The sequence below is a fragment of the Mobula hypostoma genome, chromosome 8, assembly GCF_963921235.1.
Source record: "Mobula hypostoma chromosome 8, sMobHyp1.1, whole genome shotgun sequence".
NCBI lineage: Eukaryota > Metazoa > Chordata > Chondrichthyes > Myliobatiformes > Myliobatidae > Mobula > Mobula hypostoma.
The window spans coordinates 36,351,914-36,370,552 of NC_086104.1; the positions used below are offsets into that span (position 1 = coordinate 36,351,914).

Consider the following 18,639-nt stretch of genomic DNA (forward strand, 5'->3'; position numbering starts at 1 on the left):
ATTCAAATGGATCACTTTACTAAACCAATAGAGCTAAGAGCACAATCTAAAAGTGTTCAAACGACTGACTTTGGCATCTACTTGAACCTAACACAGCCTATGTATATAGTTTTATAACTAATTGCTCTGTCAAATATTCTAGGTGCTGAAAACCTTGTGCCATTTGGATATAGAGGGTCTGTTTCCTTGGATAGTGAATACTTCAGTGATGAGTGAAGCCAAATTTCTCAGGTGGATCTTATCAGTAGCAGAAACCACAAGAAGCAGGTACATCTCCAAGACTTCATAGAGATTTGACTTGAGCAAATATGTCCTCAGATGTTCAATATACTACATAGTTGCTGAAATTTTAGTTACTTAGTTTTGAAACCTGAATAGTCTGCCCGAAATCAGGAACTGCAATTTAATGAGTTTATTTACCATGACCCTATCATCATAGCAACATATCGTTGTATTTGTTGTGTGCTCAACGTTTTGTTCAGAAACATGGAGTGATTTTGGAAAGCAGGTGTGGCTTGAAGCCTGAATAAGATGTTGTTCTTAGCAGTCCTCATTGTATCTTTGCCACACCAAATGGCATAATAGAATTCTGAGGTTGAGTTTATCACAGATATACTTTTGTACCAGAACATAACTAAGGCTATTCATGAATCTATCTGCCAATTCGAAAAAACCATAAGACAATGGAGCAGAAATAGGCCATTCATCTCATCAAGTCTTCTCCACCATTTCTTCATGGCTGATTTACTATCCCTCTCAACCATATTCTCCTGTCTTCTCTCCATAACTTTTGAAGTCCTGACTAATCAAGAAACTATCAACCACTGCTTTAAGTATACTCAATAACTTGACCTTCACAACTATCCGGGACAACAAATTCCACGGACTCGCCACCCTCTGGCAAAATAAATTCCTCCTTATCTCTGTTCTAAATGGACTTTCTTGTATTCTGGAAACTGTGCCCTCTGGTCTGAGGCTCACCACTACAGGAAACATCCTCTCCGCATCCACTCTAGCTAAGCCTTTCAGTATTTAAGATGAGATGATTCAATGAGATCCCTCTTCATTCTTCCAAACTGTAGCGAGTACAGGCCTATCCCAGAGCCATCAAATGCTCCTCACACAGTATGTTAATTCTTTCATTCCCAGGATCATTCTTGTGAACCTCCTTTAGACCCTCTCAAACACCACATCTTTTCTTAGGTAAGGGGTCCGGAACTGCTCATGTTACTCCAAATGTGGTCTGACCAATTCTTTATAAATCCTCAGCATTACCTCCTTGCGGTTATTATACCTCTAGTCACCTGCAGACAACCAGAGATGGCCCAATTGATTCCCACTCTTTGCCTCCTGCCTGTCAGCCAATCTTCTATCCAAGCACATATCTTTCCTATGATACCTTGTTAAGCAGCATCATGCCTTCTGAAAATCCAAAGAAATATGTCCACTGACTCTCCCTTGTCTACTCTGCTTGTTATTTCCTCAAGGAATTCTAACAGTTCATCAGGCAAGAATTCCTGTTAAGGAAACCATGCTGACATTGGCCTATTTTATCATGCGCCTCCAAGTACCCCGAAACCTCATCCTTAATAATGGACGGCAACATCTTCCCAACAAATGAGGTCAGGCTAACTGGCCTGTAATTTCCTTTCTTCTGCATTCGTCCTTTTTTAACATTCACAATCTTCCAGTCTTCCAGAATTATTTCAGAATCTAGTGACTCTTGAAAGATTATTACCAAGCCACAATTTTATCAGCTACCTCTTTAAGAACTTTAGGGGAGAGTCTATCTGCTCCAGGTGATTGATCTACCTTCAGACCTTTCAGTTTTCCAAGCACTTTCTCCTTAGTAATGGCAGCTACACTCACTTGTGCCCCCTCACACTCTTGAATTTCTGGCATATTGCTAGTGTCTTTCACAGTAAGGTAGACGCAAAATACCGAAACTCATCCGTCATTTCTTTGTCCTCCACTATCTCTCCAGCGTCATTTTCCAGCTGTCCGATATCCACTCTCACCTCTCTTTTTCTCTTTATTTATCTGGAAAAAAAAGTTTTGGTGTCTTCTTTTATATTATTGGCTTGCTTACCTTCCTATTTCATCTTTTCTCTCCTTATGTTTTTTTTTAGTTGCCTTCTGTTGGTTTATAAAAGATTCCAAATCCTCTAAATTCCTACTTAATGTTTGCTATGTAATACATTCTCTCTTGTTTTTATGCTGTCTTGGCCCTCCCTTGTCAGCTGCACTGTAGGACTCTGTGACTCTATACTGTTGAGATAAAACGTTACACCATGGATGCACTATCATTCAACATCCTCCCTTATGTTAATGAAATTGGCCTTAGCCTGATTTAAGACTTTAATTACTGGTCCAGCCCTGTGGCTTTCCATAACCACTAAAATATACAGAGTTATAGTTTACACCCATGGAATGGAGATAAGGAAAATCAGGGGAGATGGAGAGACAGAAGAGGGAAAATTGCTCCTCCTTTACATTAAAGGACACAGTGAGAATTATTTGCGAAAGAAAAGCACATGAAAATCAGTGACGTAGTATGATTTAAAAAAAATAGATGATTCATGAAACCAATTGCATATGGTTTCAGCCTTGCAGGGTGGTTAAGTATTTGGACTTCTGTGAGTGAAAATGAAAAGTGTAGAAGACCAAGATCAGTTGATCCATTATGACCAATGAGTAATAAGGTTGATGGCTGTATCATGTGTGTGTGCACAATAACACGGGGAGATGATACCGACTTGACAGTGTATCACTACAGGAACTGTCCAGTACATTTGAGGGACGGCCCAGAATTTTATTAGAAACAAGCACATGGGCTTCATTATGCATGATATATTGGTAAAAATTGTGTGAAAATGGGTTTTCTAATCTTGATTATTAACTAAACCTTTTTTTATTTAAAGAGGAACAAAGGTCTTTCAGATTTGAATTGACTGCAATGTAAAGCTACCTCCAGACAGCATGAATCGCATCCAATGATGATAATTATTCCCTGAGTTGTCAACTGTGATTCGGTGCTAGCGTTTTTGCCCTTGAATTAGAGGTAGTGCTTTATTGTCAGAGGTGTGACACAGACCAAACTCGATAGGACAAATAGCTTAATTCTGCTCCTATATCTTGTGGTCTTGTTAAACTCAGACTCACTTTCTGTCGCGGGTGGCATAGTTTTGAAGAACAGTACATTTTAGCAACACAGCAGCGCAATGCTTTACAGTACACTGACCAGGGTTCATTTCCCACCACTGTCTGTAGTTTGTACGTTCTCCTCATGACTATGTGGGTTTCTTTGGGTACTCCGGATACCTCCCACATTCCAAAGATGTAGCGGTTGGTAGCTTAATTGGTCAATGTAAATTGTCCTGTGATTAGACTAGAGTTGCTGGGCAGCGCGAGTTGAAGGACCGGAAGGACTGAAGGGCCTATTCTACACTCTATCTCAATAAATAAAGAAATATAAAGTTCCTGTTTTAGTGAAAATTTATGCCATGACTAGACAGGATATCTAGTCATTATTGCATTGCTGTGTTACACATGCTGAACTCAACATGATGTGGGAGACCAAGTTCTTCCGTACTCAGTTAAGAAAGAAAAATGTAATACAAAGTCATTGTGTGGAATGAAGAAAATTAACATTTTTAATTAATGCGTGTGTGGAGAATGGAGAGCAGAGTGTATAACCTTAAATTAGTTCTCAGAAAATTTGTTCTCCAAATGACTAGTCTATAAAGTCTTTATTTGAATTGCACCCCCAAACTGATGATTTATGCTGAGAAGATAACACTTACCTATCTACGATAATTTACCATATTTCAAAACTACTTAATTAGCTATGAATGCCCAAAGTTGTTGATGGTGCTGTGTTATTTGTTTTCTTCTGTATTAGTTTCTGGTCTTCCTAAACTGAAAATGTACCAAATTTGCTCCCCTCCTCAGGAACATTATCACCAACTGAGCCAGCCTCAAGGATGACTTACCAAAATACTACCAGCCATGTCTCCTGCTCCACTAGGAGCCCAAATACCCTTAACTGATTCTACACAATTTATCAAAGATGCCTACCAAGCCACCCCCTCCTCACACTTTGATAAATCAGACCAGTAGGTTATGTTCCTTTCTGCCTGCATACAAACAGAAGTTGAAATTGGAAAATCCAGTACAGACAGTCATGCACTGCTGGTCTGAAAATATAGTTGAACTTCTGTGCAGCTGCTTTGAGTCAGTAGACTGGTCTCTGATCAAAGACTCAGCCGCCAGTTTAGAGGAATATGACACCACCTTTACCAGCAAGTGTGTTGAGGACTATGTACCAAAGTGGACGATCCGGGTGTTCTGAAACCAGAAACCATGGAAGTAGCAGGTGATCTACTCACTACAGAAATCTTGGCCTGCAGTGTTCTAATCAGGCCTTTACAAGAAATCAAAGTATGATCCCCGTAAAATATCAGGGATACCAACAGACAGCACAAGTTCAAAATCAAGTCCCAGACCAGCTATCAGGTGTGGCAGGGCTTGTGTGTTCTAATTGGCTACTAAACAAAGTTGGGTAGCATCACTGACAACAGTGCATTTCTTCCCAAAGAACTTAATGCATTTTATGCACATTTTGAACTGAATGAGATTGGAACATCACCTCCCAACCTGATAGCCACCAGTGCACCTGTATCCACAGTCACCATTGCAGACATAAGATCAGTCGTCTGGAGAGTGAACACACAACATGCATCTGGCCGAGTTGGTGCTCTTGGCTGTGTCCTTAGATCCTGCGCAGAGGTTTTGCAGACATTTTTAACCTCTCCCTATTTCAACCTGAGGTTATGAAAACTACTAGTACCTACGAAACACAAGGTAATGTGCCTTCGTGATGACAGCCTGGTGACTGTGACATCCATTATGAAATGCTTCAAGAGGCATACATTAACTTCAGCCTCTCACCTCAACCTTCACCTACCACCAAAACAGGTCCATGGTTGATGCCATCTCCCTGGTCCTACACTCATCTCTGGAGCACCTGAACAGTAAAGGCACTTAGGTTAGACTCCTGTTTATTGACTACAGCTCCACCTTCCATACTATAATTTCAAGCAAGCTCATCACCAAACTCCAAGACTGAGAGTCCCCTCCTTCTGCTCGTTCACATCCATAGATCCCTCAGAAATGCTGTGCAAGTAGATAGGGTAGATAAGAAGCCATTATGGTGTGTTGGCCTTCATTAGTTGGGAGATTAAGTTCAAGAGCGGCAAGGTAATGTTGCAGCTCTATAAAACTTTGGTTAGGCATAATTTTAAGGTGATTAGAAGAAAGTGTAGGGGTGATGTCAGAGGTAAGTTTTTTACACAGAGAGTCGTGGGTACGTGGAATGCCCTACCAAGGGGTGGTGGGTAGATGTAGATGCATTTGAGGCATTTAAGGAACTCTAGATAGGCACATGGATGTTGGGAAAATGGAGGTGAACAGGAGAGAGAAGGGTTAGATTGGTCTTAGAGTGGTTTAAAAGTTTGGCAATACATTGTTGGTTAAAGGGCCTGTACTGTACTGTGCTGTAATGTTCCATGTCTCTATTTAGTCAGTAACGATAGGAAGCAATACATCCACAACAATTATTTTCAACACTGGTGTTCCACGAGGCAGTATCTTCAGCCACTTTCTCTACTCCCTGTACACTCATGACTGTGTGTGGCCACGTTCTGCCCTAACTCCATCCACAAGTTTACAGATGATGCCACCATGGTGTGCAGTATCTGAAATAACGATGAGTCAGAGTACAGGAGGGAGATAGAGAGCCAAGTGACGTGGAGTGATGCTCCCTCAAGGTGAGCAAAACAGAAGGTCTGGTCACTGACTTCAGGAAGGGGACGTGTTGCACATGCGACAGTGCTACAGAGGCTACAAGGTTTATTTCGGCATTTAGTTACTAATTTATTTAGTTCCTATGCTGTACTGGTCTGTGTTCTAAGATGGGAGGAGGGAGCTGAGGAGATAAGCACTATTGCCACAGGATGGCGTAGGGAGCAGCAATGAATTGATTGAGACAATGACTAGAGGAGTGGGAACAGTGAATGTTTACCTGGTTAGAGGAAGACTGATGTCCAAATCCCCTTATGTTCCAGATAAAGACAGGCACTTTAAGCAATGTTAGGCAGATAACAAGCCTTCAGTTAACTGGACCAGTGCTTTAGGCCTGTGCTATATACAGAACAGAATTCAATACAGGTGATGTCAAACAAGCCATTTAAACATCTTACAGGTGGTTCAAAAATCTGGAATTGGTTTACCAGCACACAAAGCAGCTTTTAATAAAGTTCCGTCAGCTTGGCACATAAAATGTTGCACTAATTGGTAGAACTTCTAGGCCAAAACTCCATCTCCAGACACAAAACTTTGACAAATTACAAAGAGTGAAAAGAGTGATTTGGAAATGGCAATCACAGGAACTTCAGAAATAGATGTTCCCTGTTTTTGAATTGTATTACCTTTAAGTTCTGTTTACTCTGCTGTTAATTTATACTTAATAAATTTCACTTGCTAGCTTTCATCAAAAAAAAGAGAATTCAATTTTTTCAAAGATGTCAAAAAGCTGATGACCGAGTTTAAGAATTAATTTGCCTGTTATATTTTCCCAGGGTATTGTAAACCCAACTAAATTTGTTTTCTTGTGGTATTCTTGGGGTAGTTTCAATAGTTAAAAAAATCTGGATGCACTTATCAAAGATACTCGCAAGGGCATTAAATAGTGGAAGGATGGGCTGTTTGGGAGTTTTGAAAGATTCATTCTGAAGAGGTGTTACTTCTCACACATGCCATATATGTCTACCATATGTATTCACATGAGTCAGTGTTGTTGACAGAAATGTTAGTATAAAATTAACCCATATCCTGCCAACGTTCTTCATCTCCACATTGTCAACAGACTGTAGTTCGTTTGGTAATGACAGCTTTGAATATCCAGGAATGAACACTGTGCCAATTCCTATATTTTCCAATCAAGATACTCTGCCACTTGATCACTAGGTTAGCTAAGTGCTATCTTTCCAACTAATTTCTGCGTATGAATTGGAAACATAGTTTATGAGAACTAAGTAAATGATATTTACTGCCGTTTATTTTCTTCCTTTTCAAATGTAATGATCTTCATTAGAGCGGTGCCATAGCCTGATTCATGTGGAATAGCAGGGCAATGATTCTAAGTTGCAACCTTGTGCTACATAATGTATTTTCACTCTCAGTGCTATAGGCAAATTAATTTTCAGTGCTATGTTATATAATTAAAGTTGCATTGAAGTTCCAACTTTCTCCTTATGATTAGGACAATATTCTGGTCTTTTATGGGTTAGAACCTATACTGTGAAGAAAACTTCCTCTTGCTACTGACAGAACAATATTTCATTAAATCTATTTGGATTGTGAAAATTCTGTTCAAAACCCCAATGTGGAATGGAGCAAGTTAAGATAACTTGCTTTTTCTGTTGGTTTTGGAACTGGCAAGTTCTGCCATGTAAACATAGTTTAGTTTTCATCTCCCCATAGGCACTGCTTGAGCTGCTGGGCAGTTCAAACACTGTACCCTCAATTTTAGGTTTCAGCAATAGCTTTGACATTATCTCAGCTTTATTTGTTTCATTTATTTGTTTTTCTTCTTTCCAACTGCTCAGTGATTTATTAGACAGGTAAGATAGAGATAGATAGTCAGATACTTTATTGATCCCAAAGGAAATTACAGTGTCACAGTAGCATTGCAAATGCACAGATATACATATTATAAGAGAAGTAAAAAGAATGAAAGATAAGTTACCACAAACAGTCTAGCAGGCAGGGGTGTCATCACTTCCCCAGCTGTAGGTTGACTCATTATAGAGCCTAATGGTTGAGGGTAAGAATGACCACATATAGCACTCTTTGCAGCAGCACAGTTGTCTTAGTCTATTACTAGAAGGGCTCCTCTGTTCAGCCAAGGTGGCATGCAGAAGGTGAGAAACATTGTCCACGATTGCCAGGATTCCCCATTGGGTCCATTATTCTAACACAGCCTGCAGTGAGTCCAGTTTGACTCCTATCACAGAGCCAACCTTTCTAATCAGTTTATTGAGCCCATTGGCATCACCCATGTTGATGCCATTGCCTGAGCACACGACCGCATAGAAGACTGCACTGGTGACAACAGATTGGTAGAACTTGTGAAGGAGAAGCCTGTATACTCCAAAGGACCCGAGTCTCCTCAGGAGGTAGAGGTGACTCTGGTCCTTCTTATACACAGCCTCTGTGTTGGTGCTCCACTCAAGTCTGTCATCCAGGTGCACCCCCAGGTACCTGTAGGTCCTCACCACATCCTCGCCATATCCCACCGAGATACAACACTGGGCGGCACGGGAGGTCATTCCTGCCTGTGGCTATCGAACTTGCAGCTTCTCCCGTGGAGGGTCAGATACTCTGAGCCAATAGACTGATCCTGGACTTATTTTCCATCTGGCATAGTTTGCATTTTGTTGTTTGATTGTTTGTGGTTTTTGTATTGCTATATTTATGCTCTGTTCTTGGTTGGTGCGGCTGTAATGAAACCCAATTTCCCTCGGGATCAATAAAGCATATCTATCTATCTAAAGTGCCGATCTGCAGTGAATGAAGCTTTCCCCCCAGCAATGAGGGCTGTATGGTATTGAAGGCACTTGAGAATGATCCTCATCCTCACAGTGCTGCCCTGCATATCCAAATGGGAGTATACTCTGTTCAGCAGTTCATTGTCAACTCCAGTGTACTCCTAGTAGGCAAACTGCAGGGGATCAAGAGCTGATCTGAACAGGGGTCAGAGGTGAGCCAGGACCAGCATCTCTAGGGCCTTAATTTTGTGTGAGGTCAGGGCCACTGGACGGTAGTCATTCAAGACTTTCAGTTGGCCCTCCTTGGGTACTGGGACAAAACATGATGTTTTCCACACAGTCAGGAGCCTTTCCAGACTGGGGCTCAGACTGAAAATGCACTAGAAAATTCCACACAACTGCTCAGCACAGTCCTTCAGGACCTTGTGTTTCACACCATCTGGACCCGTGTCTGAGTTTCCCCAGGCCCTTCTCACCTGCTCAGTAGTGAAGGTGAGTTCATGATGACAGAGAAGACAGTGGGGGCTGGGGAAGGTGAAGATTGGGATGAGAGCAGTTGGTATGTGGCGGTGTGGTAGGTGCAGGGAAAGGAGGGGATGTAGATAGTGGTAGCCTGTGTTGCTCATTCTGGATAAATGTACGGATCTCCTGAATAACCCTGTCATCATGTTGTTGGAGACATTCCCTTCATCTTATCAATCTTTCCTCCAGCCACTCTGCAACTTAAAGCTAACTTGTTTTCTGAAGTTCTTGGTTCTGATGAGGTGGCTTTTAACTGAAGCATTTCTTGCTTCATAATTGCTGCCGTATGAGCTAAACGCTTCCAATATTTTCTGTCATTACTTCAGATTTCCAGCACTTTCAGTATTTTAATTTAAATCCACAGAAAGTTAGGGTAGTGTACACTTAACAGAAAGTTAAGTGTACAGAATTAGTGACTTGAAGATTAGTAAATTGGTTAATTATTGTCATATGGACTAAGGTAGTGAAAAACCTTTCTTGCATATTGTTCATACAGATAAATTCATTACAACAGTGCCTTCAGATAGTACAAGGACAAACAATATGAGAGTACAGAATAAAGTTTTACAGTGTACAGAAAAAGATAAAGAATAGACACATGTCAGTACATATCGGACAGTACACGTATCAGTTCAATCAGAATCAGGTTTATTATCACTGGCATGTGTCATGAAATTTGTTAACTTAGCAGCAACAGTTCAATGCAATGCATAATATAGAAGAAAAAAAGTAAAAATAAATAAATAAGTAAATCAATAACAGTATATGTATATTGAATAGATTAAAAATCGTGCAAAAACAGAAATAATATATATTTAAAAAGTGAAGTAGTGTTCACGGCTTCAATGTCCATTTAGGAATCGGATGGCAGAGGGGAAGAAGCTGTTCCTGAATTGCTGAGTGTGTGCCTTCAGGCTTCTGTACCTCCTTCCTGATGGTAACAGTGAGAAAATGGTATGCCTTGGGTGCTGGGGGTCCTTAATAATGGACGCTGCCTTTCTGAGACACTGCTCCTTGAAGATGCCCTGGGTACTTTATACGCTAGGACCCAAGATGGAGCTGACGAAATTTATGACCCTCTGCAGCTTCTTTCGGTCCTGTGCAGTGGCCTCCCCTCCATCATACCAGACAGTGATGCAGCTTGTCAGGATGCTGTCCTCGGTACATCTATAGAGGTTTTTGAGTGTATTTGTTGACATCCCAAATCTCTTCAAACTCCTAATGAAGTATAGTCACTGTCTTGCTATTCTTTAGCTGCATTGATAGGTTGGGACCAGGTCCTCAGAGATCTTGACACCTAGGAACTTGAAACTGCTCACTCTCTCCACTTCTGATCCCTCCATGAGGATTGTTGTGTGTTCCTTCGTCTTAACATTCCTGAAGTCCACAATCAGCTCTTTCGTCTTAACCACTCTACTAGTTGGTATATCTCGCTCCTGTCATCTCCATCTGAGATTCTATCAACAATTGTTGTATCGGCAAATTTATAGATGGTATTTGAGCTATGCCTAGCCACACGGTCATGGGTATAGAGAGAGTAGAGCAGTGGGTTGAGCACACACCCCTGAGGTGCACCAGTGTTCAAGCACAATGTTGTGCCAAACTAATTAAATTAATAATCAAATTCCTAACTAAGCTAATCCCTTCTGCCTACTTAATGCCCTTATCTCGCCCATTCTCTGCACAATATTGTGGCTAAGAGCCTCTTAAATACCTCTGTCATATTTGCCTCCTCTCGATCGCTGACAGTACTTTCCAGGCATCCATCACTTTCTGTGTAAAAAAAATTGTCTGGGGCATCAGCTTTGAACTTTCCTCCTTCTCATCTTAAATGCATGCCCTCTAGTATTAGGCATTAGACTACCCTGAGAGAAAAAATGATACCAGCTGTTTATCTGTCTGTTCCTTCATTATCTTAGCTGTCCTGTCTGACCTCAGCTTCCACTGCTGCAGAGAAAACAACTCAAGTTTGTCCAGCCTTTATAGCACATGTTATCTTCTTAACTCCAGCCTAGCAAATTGTTTCGTTCCTTGATTCCACCCCTTCTCTATATCATCTCCACCTAAACCATCCCACTTACTCACTTTTGGAAATTATGTGAGATTGTGAAAGAAAAACCTGTGTGTGTGTGTGTGTGTGTGTGTATGTGTGTGTATATGTGTGTGTGTTTGTGTGTGTGTGTATGTGTATGTGTTTGTGTGTGTGTGTTTGTGTGTGTGTGTGTGCGCGCGCGCATGTTTGTGGGGAATTGAAACCCGAGGGCAGCACTTGAAACCAGTGCCAGCACCTTTCTGTATTTTACTGCTTTCACAAAAGTTTTTAACATACAGAAGTATTTCACGGCCATTGAATTTTGGTGTTCAACCCTGTCTAATCAAATTTTTTTTTGGATGAATCTTTACAGATAGAAGTCTAAATGAATGGTTGGTTGATGAGGGCCCACAGACGCTGTTGTAATACATACATATGTGCAGAACCTTTTTTTTTCGCTACTGCTTCTATTTACTTATGTAAAATGCAGCCCTCGTGGATCATTATATTTCAGTGTAATGTCCCCAGCTGTTAACCAACCAGTAAATACAATCAAAGGTTAGAGGCTGTAATAGTAGTGCCCCTTGTGTATGTCTCATAATGAACCGTTTGACACAGGAACTTGATGCATTGCCACATGTGTGCAAAAATTTGAAATCCCAAGGAGTGAATGGAAGTATTTTATTGATATATTGTATGTTTATTGAGTTTCCATGAAGACTTGGATTTTCATACTTAAATAACAGTTGGAGAGGTTTCTTGGTCTCACATTTTGGCCAAGTCTGTCTACCCCACACATGGAAACTATAGGAACCAAGGCAAATTAGAGCAATATGCTTGAAATATTTCTTTTTATTAAATTACCTTCTCGCAGCACTGAAACTTTATTTATCCGTGTAGAGTTTTCATGAGAACAAAATCGATTTTTTGATTCAATTTCGTCAGTTAATTGCCCTTAATTCAAAAATATCATAAATATCTTTTTTAATTATAACTAATAAGGGTACAGTTATGTTCAGAAATGCAGCCCACAAACTTCACAATACCTTTTGATTTCTACCATATGAAAAACAAAAGATTCATGTTCTTCTGAAGTAATTTACAGTATTTTTTAAAGATCAATTTAATTCAAAATTCAGTAAGTTGTTTTAGTCATAGAGCAATATAACATGAACACAGATCCTTCAGCCTAACGACTCCATGCCAACCGCATGCCAGCTATTGCCAATCTTCTTTATTCAGCCTCGAAACCTCTATCATTCTAAGCCTCGCCCCTCCATGTATGTATCCAAATGCTTCTTAAATGGTACTGTACGCACTGGTATCTCAATTCATATACTCACCGTCCCTGCATGAAAAAGTTGCCCCTCAGTTTCCTTTCAAATCTTTCCCCTCTCACTATAAACCTAGGCCTTCTAGTTTTGGACTTCTCTACCCTGGGGAAGAGACTGTTACCATCTACATTTTTCTGTGCTTCTCATTTGTATAAGGTCACACTTCACTCTCTTGCATTCTTGTGAATAATGGCCTAGCTTGGCCAACCTCTCCCTATAACTCAGGCCCTCCAGTCCCAGCAGCTATCTTATAAGTCATTTCTGCACTGCTTCCAGTTTGACCACATGTTCCAATAACAGGGTGACCAAAACTGTATGCGGTATTCCATGAGTAGCCTCACCAACAACTTGTACAACTGCAACATCATGTCCTGACTCATGTACCCAGTGCCCTGACTGATGAAGGCCTGCGTGCTAACTGCCTTTCTCACCACCCTGCCTGCCTGTGGTACTGTTAACAACACACTAAGCAATTATACTCCTACTTGCCCTACCATTCATAGTATAAGTCCTATGCTGTTTTACCTTTCCAGAATGCATCACTTCGCTCTGAAATCCATTTGGTACACCTCAGCATGCTTCTCCAGCTGATCAGGATCCTTCTGTAAAATATGATAACCTTCTTCACAATCAACAACACCTCAGAATTTTGCGTCATCGCAAGCTTACTGATCAAACCTTGTGCATTCATATTAAAATCATTTGCATAAATAATGAATAACACTGACCCCTGTGACACACAACTCCATTCTGAGAAACAACCTTCAACCACCACCCTCTGCGCATTACCTATCCCTGCATTCCATCAGACGTAACTTCACTGACCAACCTATTCTGCAAAACCTTATCAAAGACCTTACTAAAGTCCAGATAGACAGCATTCACTGACCTACCCTCATCTACCTTTTTTGGTTACTTCTTCAAAAAACTCCAAAAGGATCATCAAACTCCTAATCAGGCTCCGTATATCTAATTGTTGGCTTCCTCAGAATCCCCTCATTTAAATTCCCCAGTACAGATTTCAGGAATGACTGGCCTGTATTCCCTTGGCTTTTCCAGTCTTCACTAGTGGCTAATAGTGAAGCAAATATCTCTGTTAAGGGGCTCCACAATTTCTTCTCTAGCCACCCAAAAGGTCTAAGGGTGCACATGGTCAGGCCCTGGAGACTTATCCACCTTAAGGCTGCAAATTCCTCCTCCCAAGTAATGTAAAGTTTCCATAGAGTCATAGAACAGAAACAGGCTCTTAGGCTCATCTGGACTGTGCCGAACTATTAATCTGCCTAGTCCCATCGACCTGCACCTGGACCATATCCCTCCATACCCCTCCCGTCCATGTACCTGTCCAAATTTCTCTTAACTGATGAGATCCAATCCATAATCCTGCACTTTCACTTGCAGCTCATTTCACAGATATGCCACCCTCTGAGTAAAGAAGTTCCCCTTCATATTCTCCTTAAACATTTCACCTTTCAGGAAGGGTAAGACGAAGGAGAACATACCAATCCTCATAGATGGATCAGAAGTGGAGAGAGTGAGCAGCTTCAAGTTCCTGGGTGTGAAGATCTCTGAGGATCTAACCTGGTCCCAACATACAGACGTAGTTATAAAGAAGGCAAGACAGCGGCTATACTTCATTAGAGTTTGGAGTGATTTGGCATGTCAGAAACCCCTATAGTTGTACCATGGAGAGCATTCTGACAGGCTGCATCACTGTCTGGTATGGAGGGGCTACTGCACAGGACCGAAAGAAGCTGCAGAAGGTTGTAAATCTAATCAGCTCCATCTTGGGTACTAGCCTACAAAGTACCCAGGACATCTTCAGGGAGCGATGTCTCAGAAAGGCAGTGTCCGTTATTAAAAACCTCCAGCATCCAGAACATGCCCTTTTCTCACTGTTAACATCAGGTAGGAGATACAGAAGCCCGAAGGCACACACTCAGTGATTCAGGAGTAGCTCCTTCCCCTCTGCCATCCAATTCCTAAATGGACTTTGAAGCTTTGGACATTAAACCCTTGGACACTATCTCACATTTTTTTAATATACAGTATTTCTGTTTTTGCACATTTTTAAATAATCTATTCAATATATGTAATTGCTTTACTTGTTTATTTATTATTACTTTTTATTTTATTTATTTTTTTCTCTCTGTGCTAGATTATGTACTACATTGTACTGCTGCTGCTAAGTTAACAAATTTCATGCCACATGCCGGTGATAATAAACCTGATTCTGATTCTGATTCTGATTTCAACTTTAAACCATGACCTCTAGTTCTCGTCTCACTCAATTTCAATGGAAAAAAGCCTGTAAATTCCTTTTTACCTGGTGTCTCTAGAAACGTGGCTGGTTAGCCCCTCACTAACAAGCCAATGGACTCAGCGGTGAGAAAACCACCTTTTTCAAACTCCATACGTCTGGGGTCGATATAACTCGGGTCCCACCAGACTGGGAGAGCCAGAATATTTCAACCACCCTCACCCCAACCTGTGTAAATGCTGCCAACTTACAATATAAGAAAGGTGTATTTATGAAGCAATGCACACAAAATGCTGGAGGAACTCAGCAGGCCAGGCAGCATCTATAGAAAAGAGGTCAGTTGATGTTTCACGCTGAGACCCTTCAGAAGGACCCTTCAAGAAGAAAAAAAGGGGGAAAAAATTAAAGGGCCAATTATAATTAAATGTGCACAAAGTTGGAGCTCAGATCTTCCAAAAGCTGGAGGTGCCCATATACTCACAGCGCCAACTCCTGTTCACTGATAGAACTTTCCATCTTGGACTCCATTGAATCGTGCATTCCAGTTGGATTGAATCCTACCGCTGGTTCTCTTGATCTACTCTCTCCATCTCCCGCTGAAAAGGACCTCAACCCCTTTAGTGTTTGTCGTAAAACCTCTCCACCCAGCTTTCTCTGGAATCTTCTCCCAATTCCACCATCCTGATTGGCTGACCTGACATTCCTAAGCTGCACATCACAACCCCTTATCATTAACAGTAACCCAAACACTATCAATAGAACACACTGCTTCTACAGAAAACTATTAAATGAAATTCTCACAGCATTAGCAGTAAACGCTTAGCAGTAAAGTCTTAACCAGGGTATTACACTATCTATACACCTCATAATTTTAAATAAGAGTAAATCTACAGATGCAGGAAATCTGAGCAACACACACAAAATGCTGGAGGATCTCAGCAGACCAGGCAGCATTTATGGAAATGAGTACAGTCAACATTTTGGGCAGAACTGGAGAAAAAAAGCTGAAGGGTAGATTTAAAAGGTGGGGGAGGAGAGAGAGACACACAATGTGATAGGTGAAACTTGAAGGGGGAGGGATGAAGTAAAGAGCTGGGAAGTTGATTGATGAGACAGAAGACCATGGAAGAAAGAAAAGGGGGGAGAAGCACTAGCGGGTGGTGATGGGCTGTCAAGGAGATAAGGTGAGAGAGGGAAAAGAGTATGGGAAATGGTGAAGGAGATGGGTTGTGGGGGCCATTACCGGAAGTTTGAGAAATCGTTGTTCGCGCCATCAGGCGGGAGGCTACCCAAACGGAATATAAGGTTTTGTTCCTTTATAATAAGTGTGGCGTCATCATGACAGTGGAGGAGGCCTTGGGTAGGCATATCGAAATGGGAAGTGGAATTAAAATGGGTGGTCACTGGTTTTTTTCGAGTGGATCTATTACTGTCGGAGGGCAGGAGGGATCACAGGGGGAGCAGTGAGAAAGGGTTTCACTGAACTTCCATCAAAGGGAAGATTCAAACTTCTTCAGGGTAGGCATCCCATATTCTATTTCTGTCGGAGGGCAGCAGGGATCACAGGGGGAGCAGTGAGGGAGGGTTTCACTGAACTCCCATCGAAGGGAAGATTCAATCTCTCCAGGGTAGGCTTTTTCCCTGCTGCTCTGCAACAGAAATAGATCCACCAGTAAAAGCGGGATCTCCCAGTGGCCACCCATTTTAATCCAAGCAGCACACACAAAATGCTGGACCAGGCAGAATTCATGGAAAAGAGTAAATAAACAGTCATTGTCTTGGCCCAAATAGACAACTGCTTTCTCTTTTCCATAGATGCTGCCTGGCCTGCTGCATTCCTCCAGCATTTTGTGTGTCTTGTTAGGAGTTGTTAATCTATTTAGTCATCAAGCTCCCAAGCCCAATGTATGCTTCCTTCTTTTACTTGACCAGAGGCTCAATATCTCTTGCCAACCAAGCTGTCCTAAAGTTGCCAGGTTTACCTTCATCCTAACAGGAATGTGCTGCTCCTGGATTCTTGCTAACACACTCTTAAAGCCTTGTATTTGCCATTCATACCTTTCCTTTCGATCAGGCTTACCAGTTGACCTCTGCTAGATCCCACTTCCCCCAAACTTAGCCCTTTGTATGGTAGGTCCCCAACCTAAGGATCTGTCCAATCCCTTTATATCACTATCTTAAAATTAATAGTAATAACATGTGAGAGCAGGAGGTTAACTTTTCAAATCTTACATTTTCTGCTAACTTAGTAATCACTCTGAACCGCCAGTCATTAAATTATCTAACGAGTTCAAGCAAGCAGAATACAAAATGTGATGCATGTTAGAAAGTTAAATGCAGGCATCTGGTCACCTTGAAGGCAAGTGGCAGGTACAAAGAATGAAACCTGGGGTATGCGCCTCCATGCCCCTCTCCTAATATTATCTAAATTATTGAACAGGAGTTTGTCTCCAGAATGTACTTGCAAGCCCCTCAAAAAGTGAGAAAATTTAAGTGATTGCATGTGCTTTTGATAAGGAACACATTTGTTTCAGGATGTTTAAGGATTCGTTTTGGAAATTAGCAGTGGATGATGTTTTGGTTAAAAGTAATCTAAATATATATTGTCAATTTAACTTTTGTTTTGAATCTCAACTATGTATTCACTCTGTTTTCCTTCTGTGATTTTAGTGTTGAGATGCAAAGTGCAACACTTAATCTGGCTTCAAAATTTGTGATCCATCTTGTGCAGAAGGAACAGGAGGTAATGCAAACCAACTAATCATTTATGGTAAATCAATATGTCTTCTGAGAATAGTTTCTATGACTTTCTCATATACGGCTCTTTCTCAGCAGAAAACCTTGGATTCCATAAGTGAAGATCTCAGACAGTGGGTCCATTTAGTTGAACAGAGTTGTGGAGTAGAGCAGCAGACAGAAATCCGATTGACAGCTGCAAAAGTCCTCATTGCTGCTGTCCCATCTTTCCTCGCCAATAAACAGCTTTATTTAGGTGGGTAAATACTTTGGACTAAGAAGAAAAAGTAGACAGGAAATATGTTTGCTGCTGCTCTGTGAATAAATGTATGGATCCATCAACAGTGCAGAGTGATTTGTTTATATTCTTCCCCCAAGAGATGATTGTCAATATATTGTACGGTAATTCGTGCATGATTTCTACATTGCTTGCATTTATAATGCTGCCCTACTGAGGCAGTTTTAAAATTAACATGACTCCTTGAACTATTACCTCATTCAGTAGAATACTGTTTCACACTTAATCATCTAGAAAGTCACTGAACACACATTAAAATCTTGCTTTACCCTTTACTTAACAATAATTGAATTCCCCATTTTGACTAGTCTGAACTGGTCTAAAATAAGTTAGGTCATGAAATGTAATTTTTTTTCATTGATTGCAAAATTTTAATTCAATTTCTTGATTTTTTCAAGGAAACAGAATTAGATCCAGATTTACTTAACTGCTTGGCATGAAAGGATTCTGTTCAGATAAGCATATATTGTAAAGAAAACTTTGTGGACTGCAGAATATTTTAATCCAGTTCCCCTAGAGCAGCAGGAAATAAAATACAGGTTGATAACTAGAGTTGCCATACAACACCACGAGTGTAATGGTACACTGTGAGACGCTGCAAGTGTGAATTGCCTCGCATATTGGGAGTTACTTCTCAATGAAGGCAGACATTGATGTTGAAATTCACCAGAACCATCATGCATCAGTGCAACTTTTTTTGTCATTTGAGAAGAATAGTGCTTGAAGATTAAGACAGCAGAATTAATACAGAGCTGATGGTCTATTGGACAGCAGTGGTCAATGCCCCACTACCATCTCCCAATCACTTCTTTCCCTTTCCACTTCCCTACATTCTACTCATCCTGCTC

General features: G+C 41.0%; 1 protein-coding gene across 3 annotated transcripts in view; it reads left to right on the top strand.

Moving 5' to 3' along the window:
* LOC134350466 (tRNA (32-2'-O)-methyltransferase regulator THADA-like) overlaps positions 1 to 18,639 on the top strand; it is a 429,822-nt gene that overhangs the window by 339,170 nt on the left and 72,013 nt on the right. For 2 of the 3 annotated variants that reach the window (XM_063055680.1, XM_063055681.1), the window contains exons 32-34: positions 143 to 267; positions 17,428 to 17,500; positions 17,590 to 17,749. In XM_063055680.1, coding sequence (XP_062911750.1) covers positions 143 to 267; positions 17,428 to 17,500; positions 17,590 to 17,749 — 358 coding nt within the window. The remainder of the gene's footprint in view (positions 1 to 142; positions 268 to 17,427; positions 17,501 to 17,589; positions 17,750 to 18,639) is intronic. The other variant, XM_063055682.1, reaches the window with a different exon arrangement.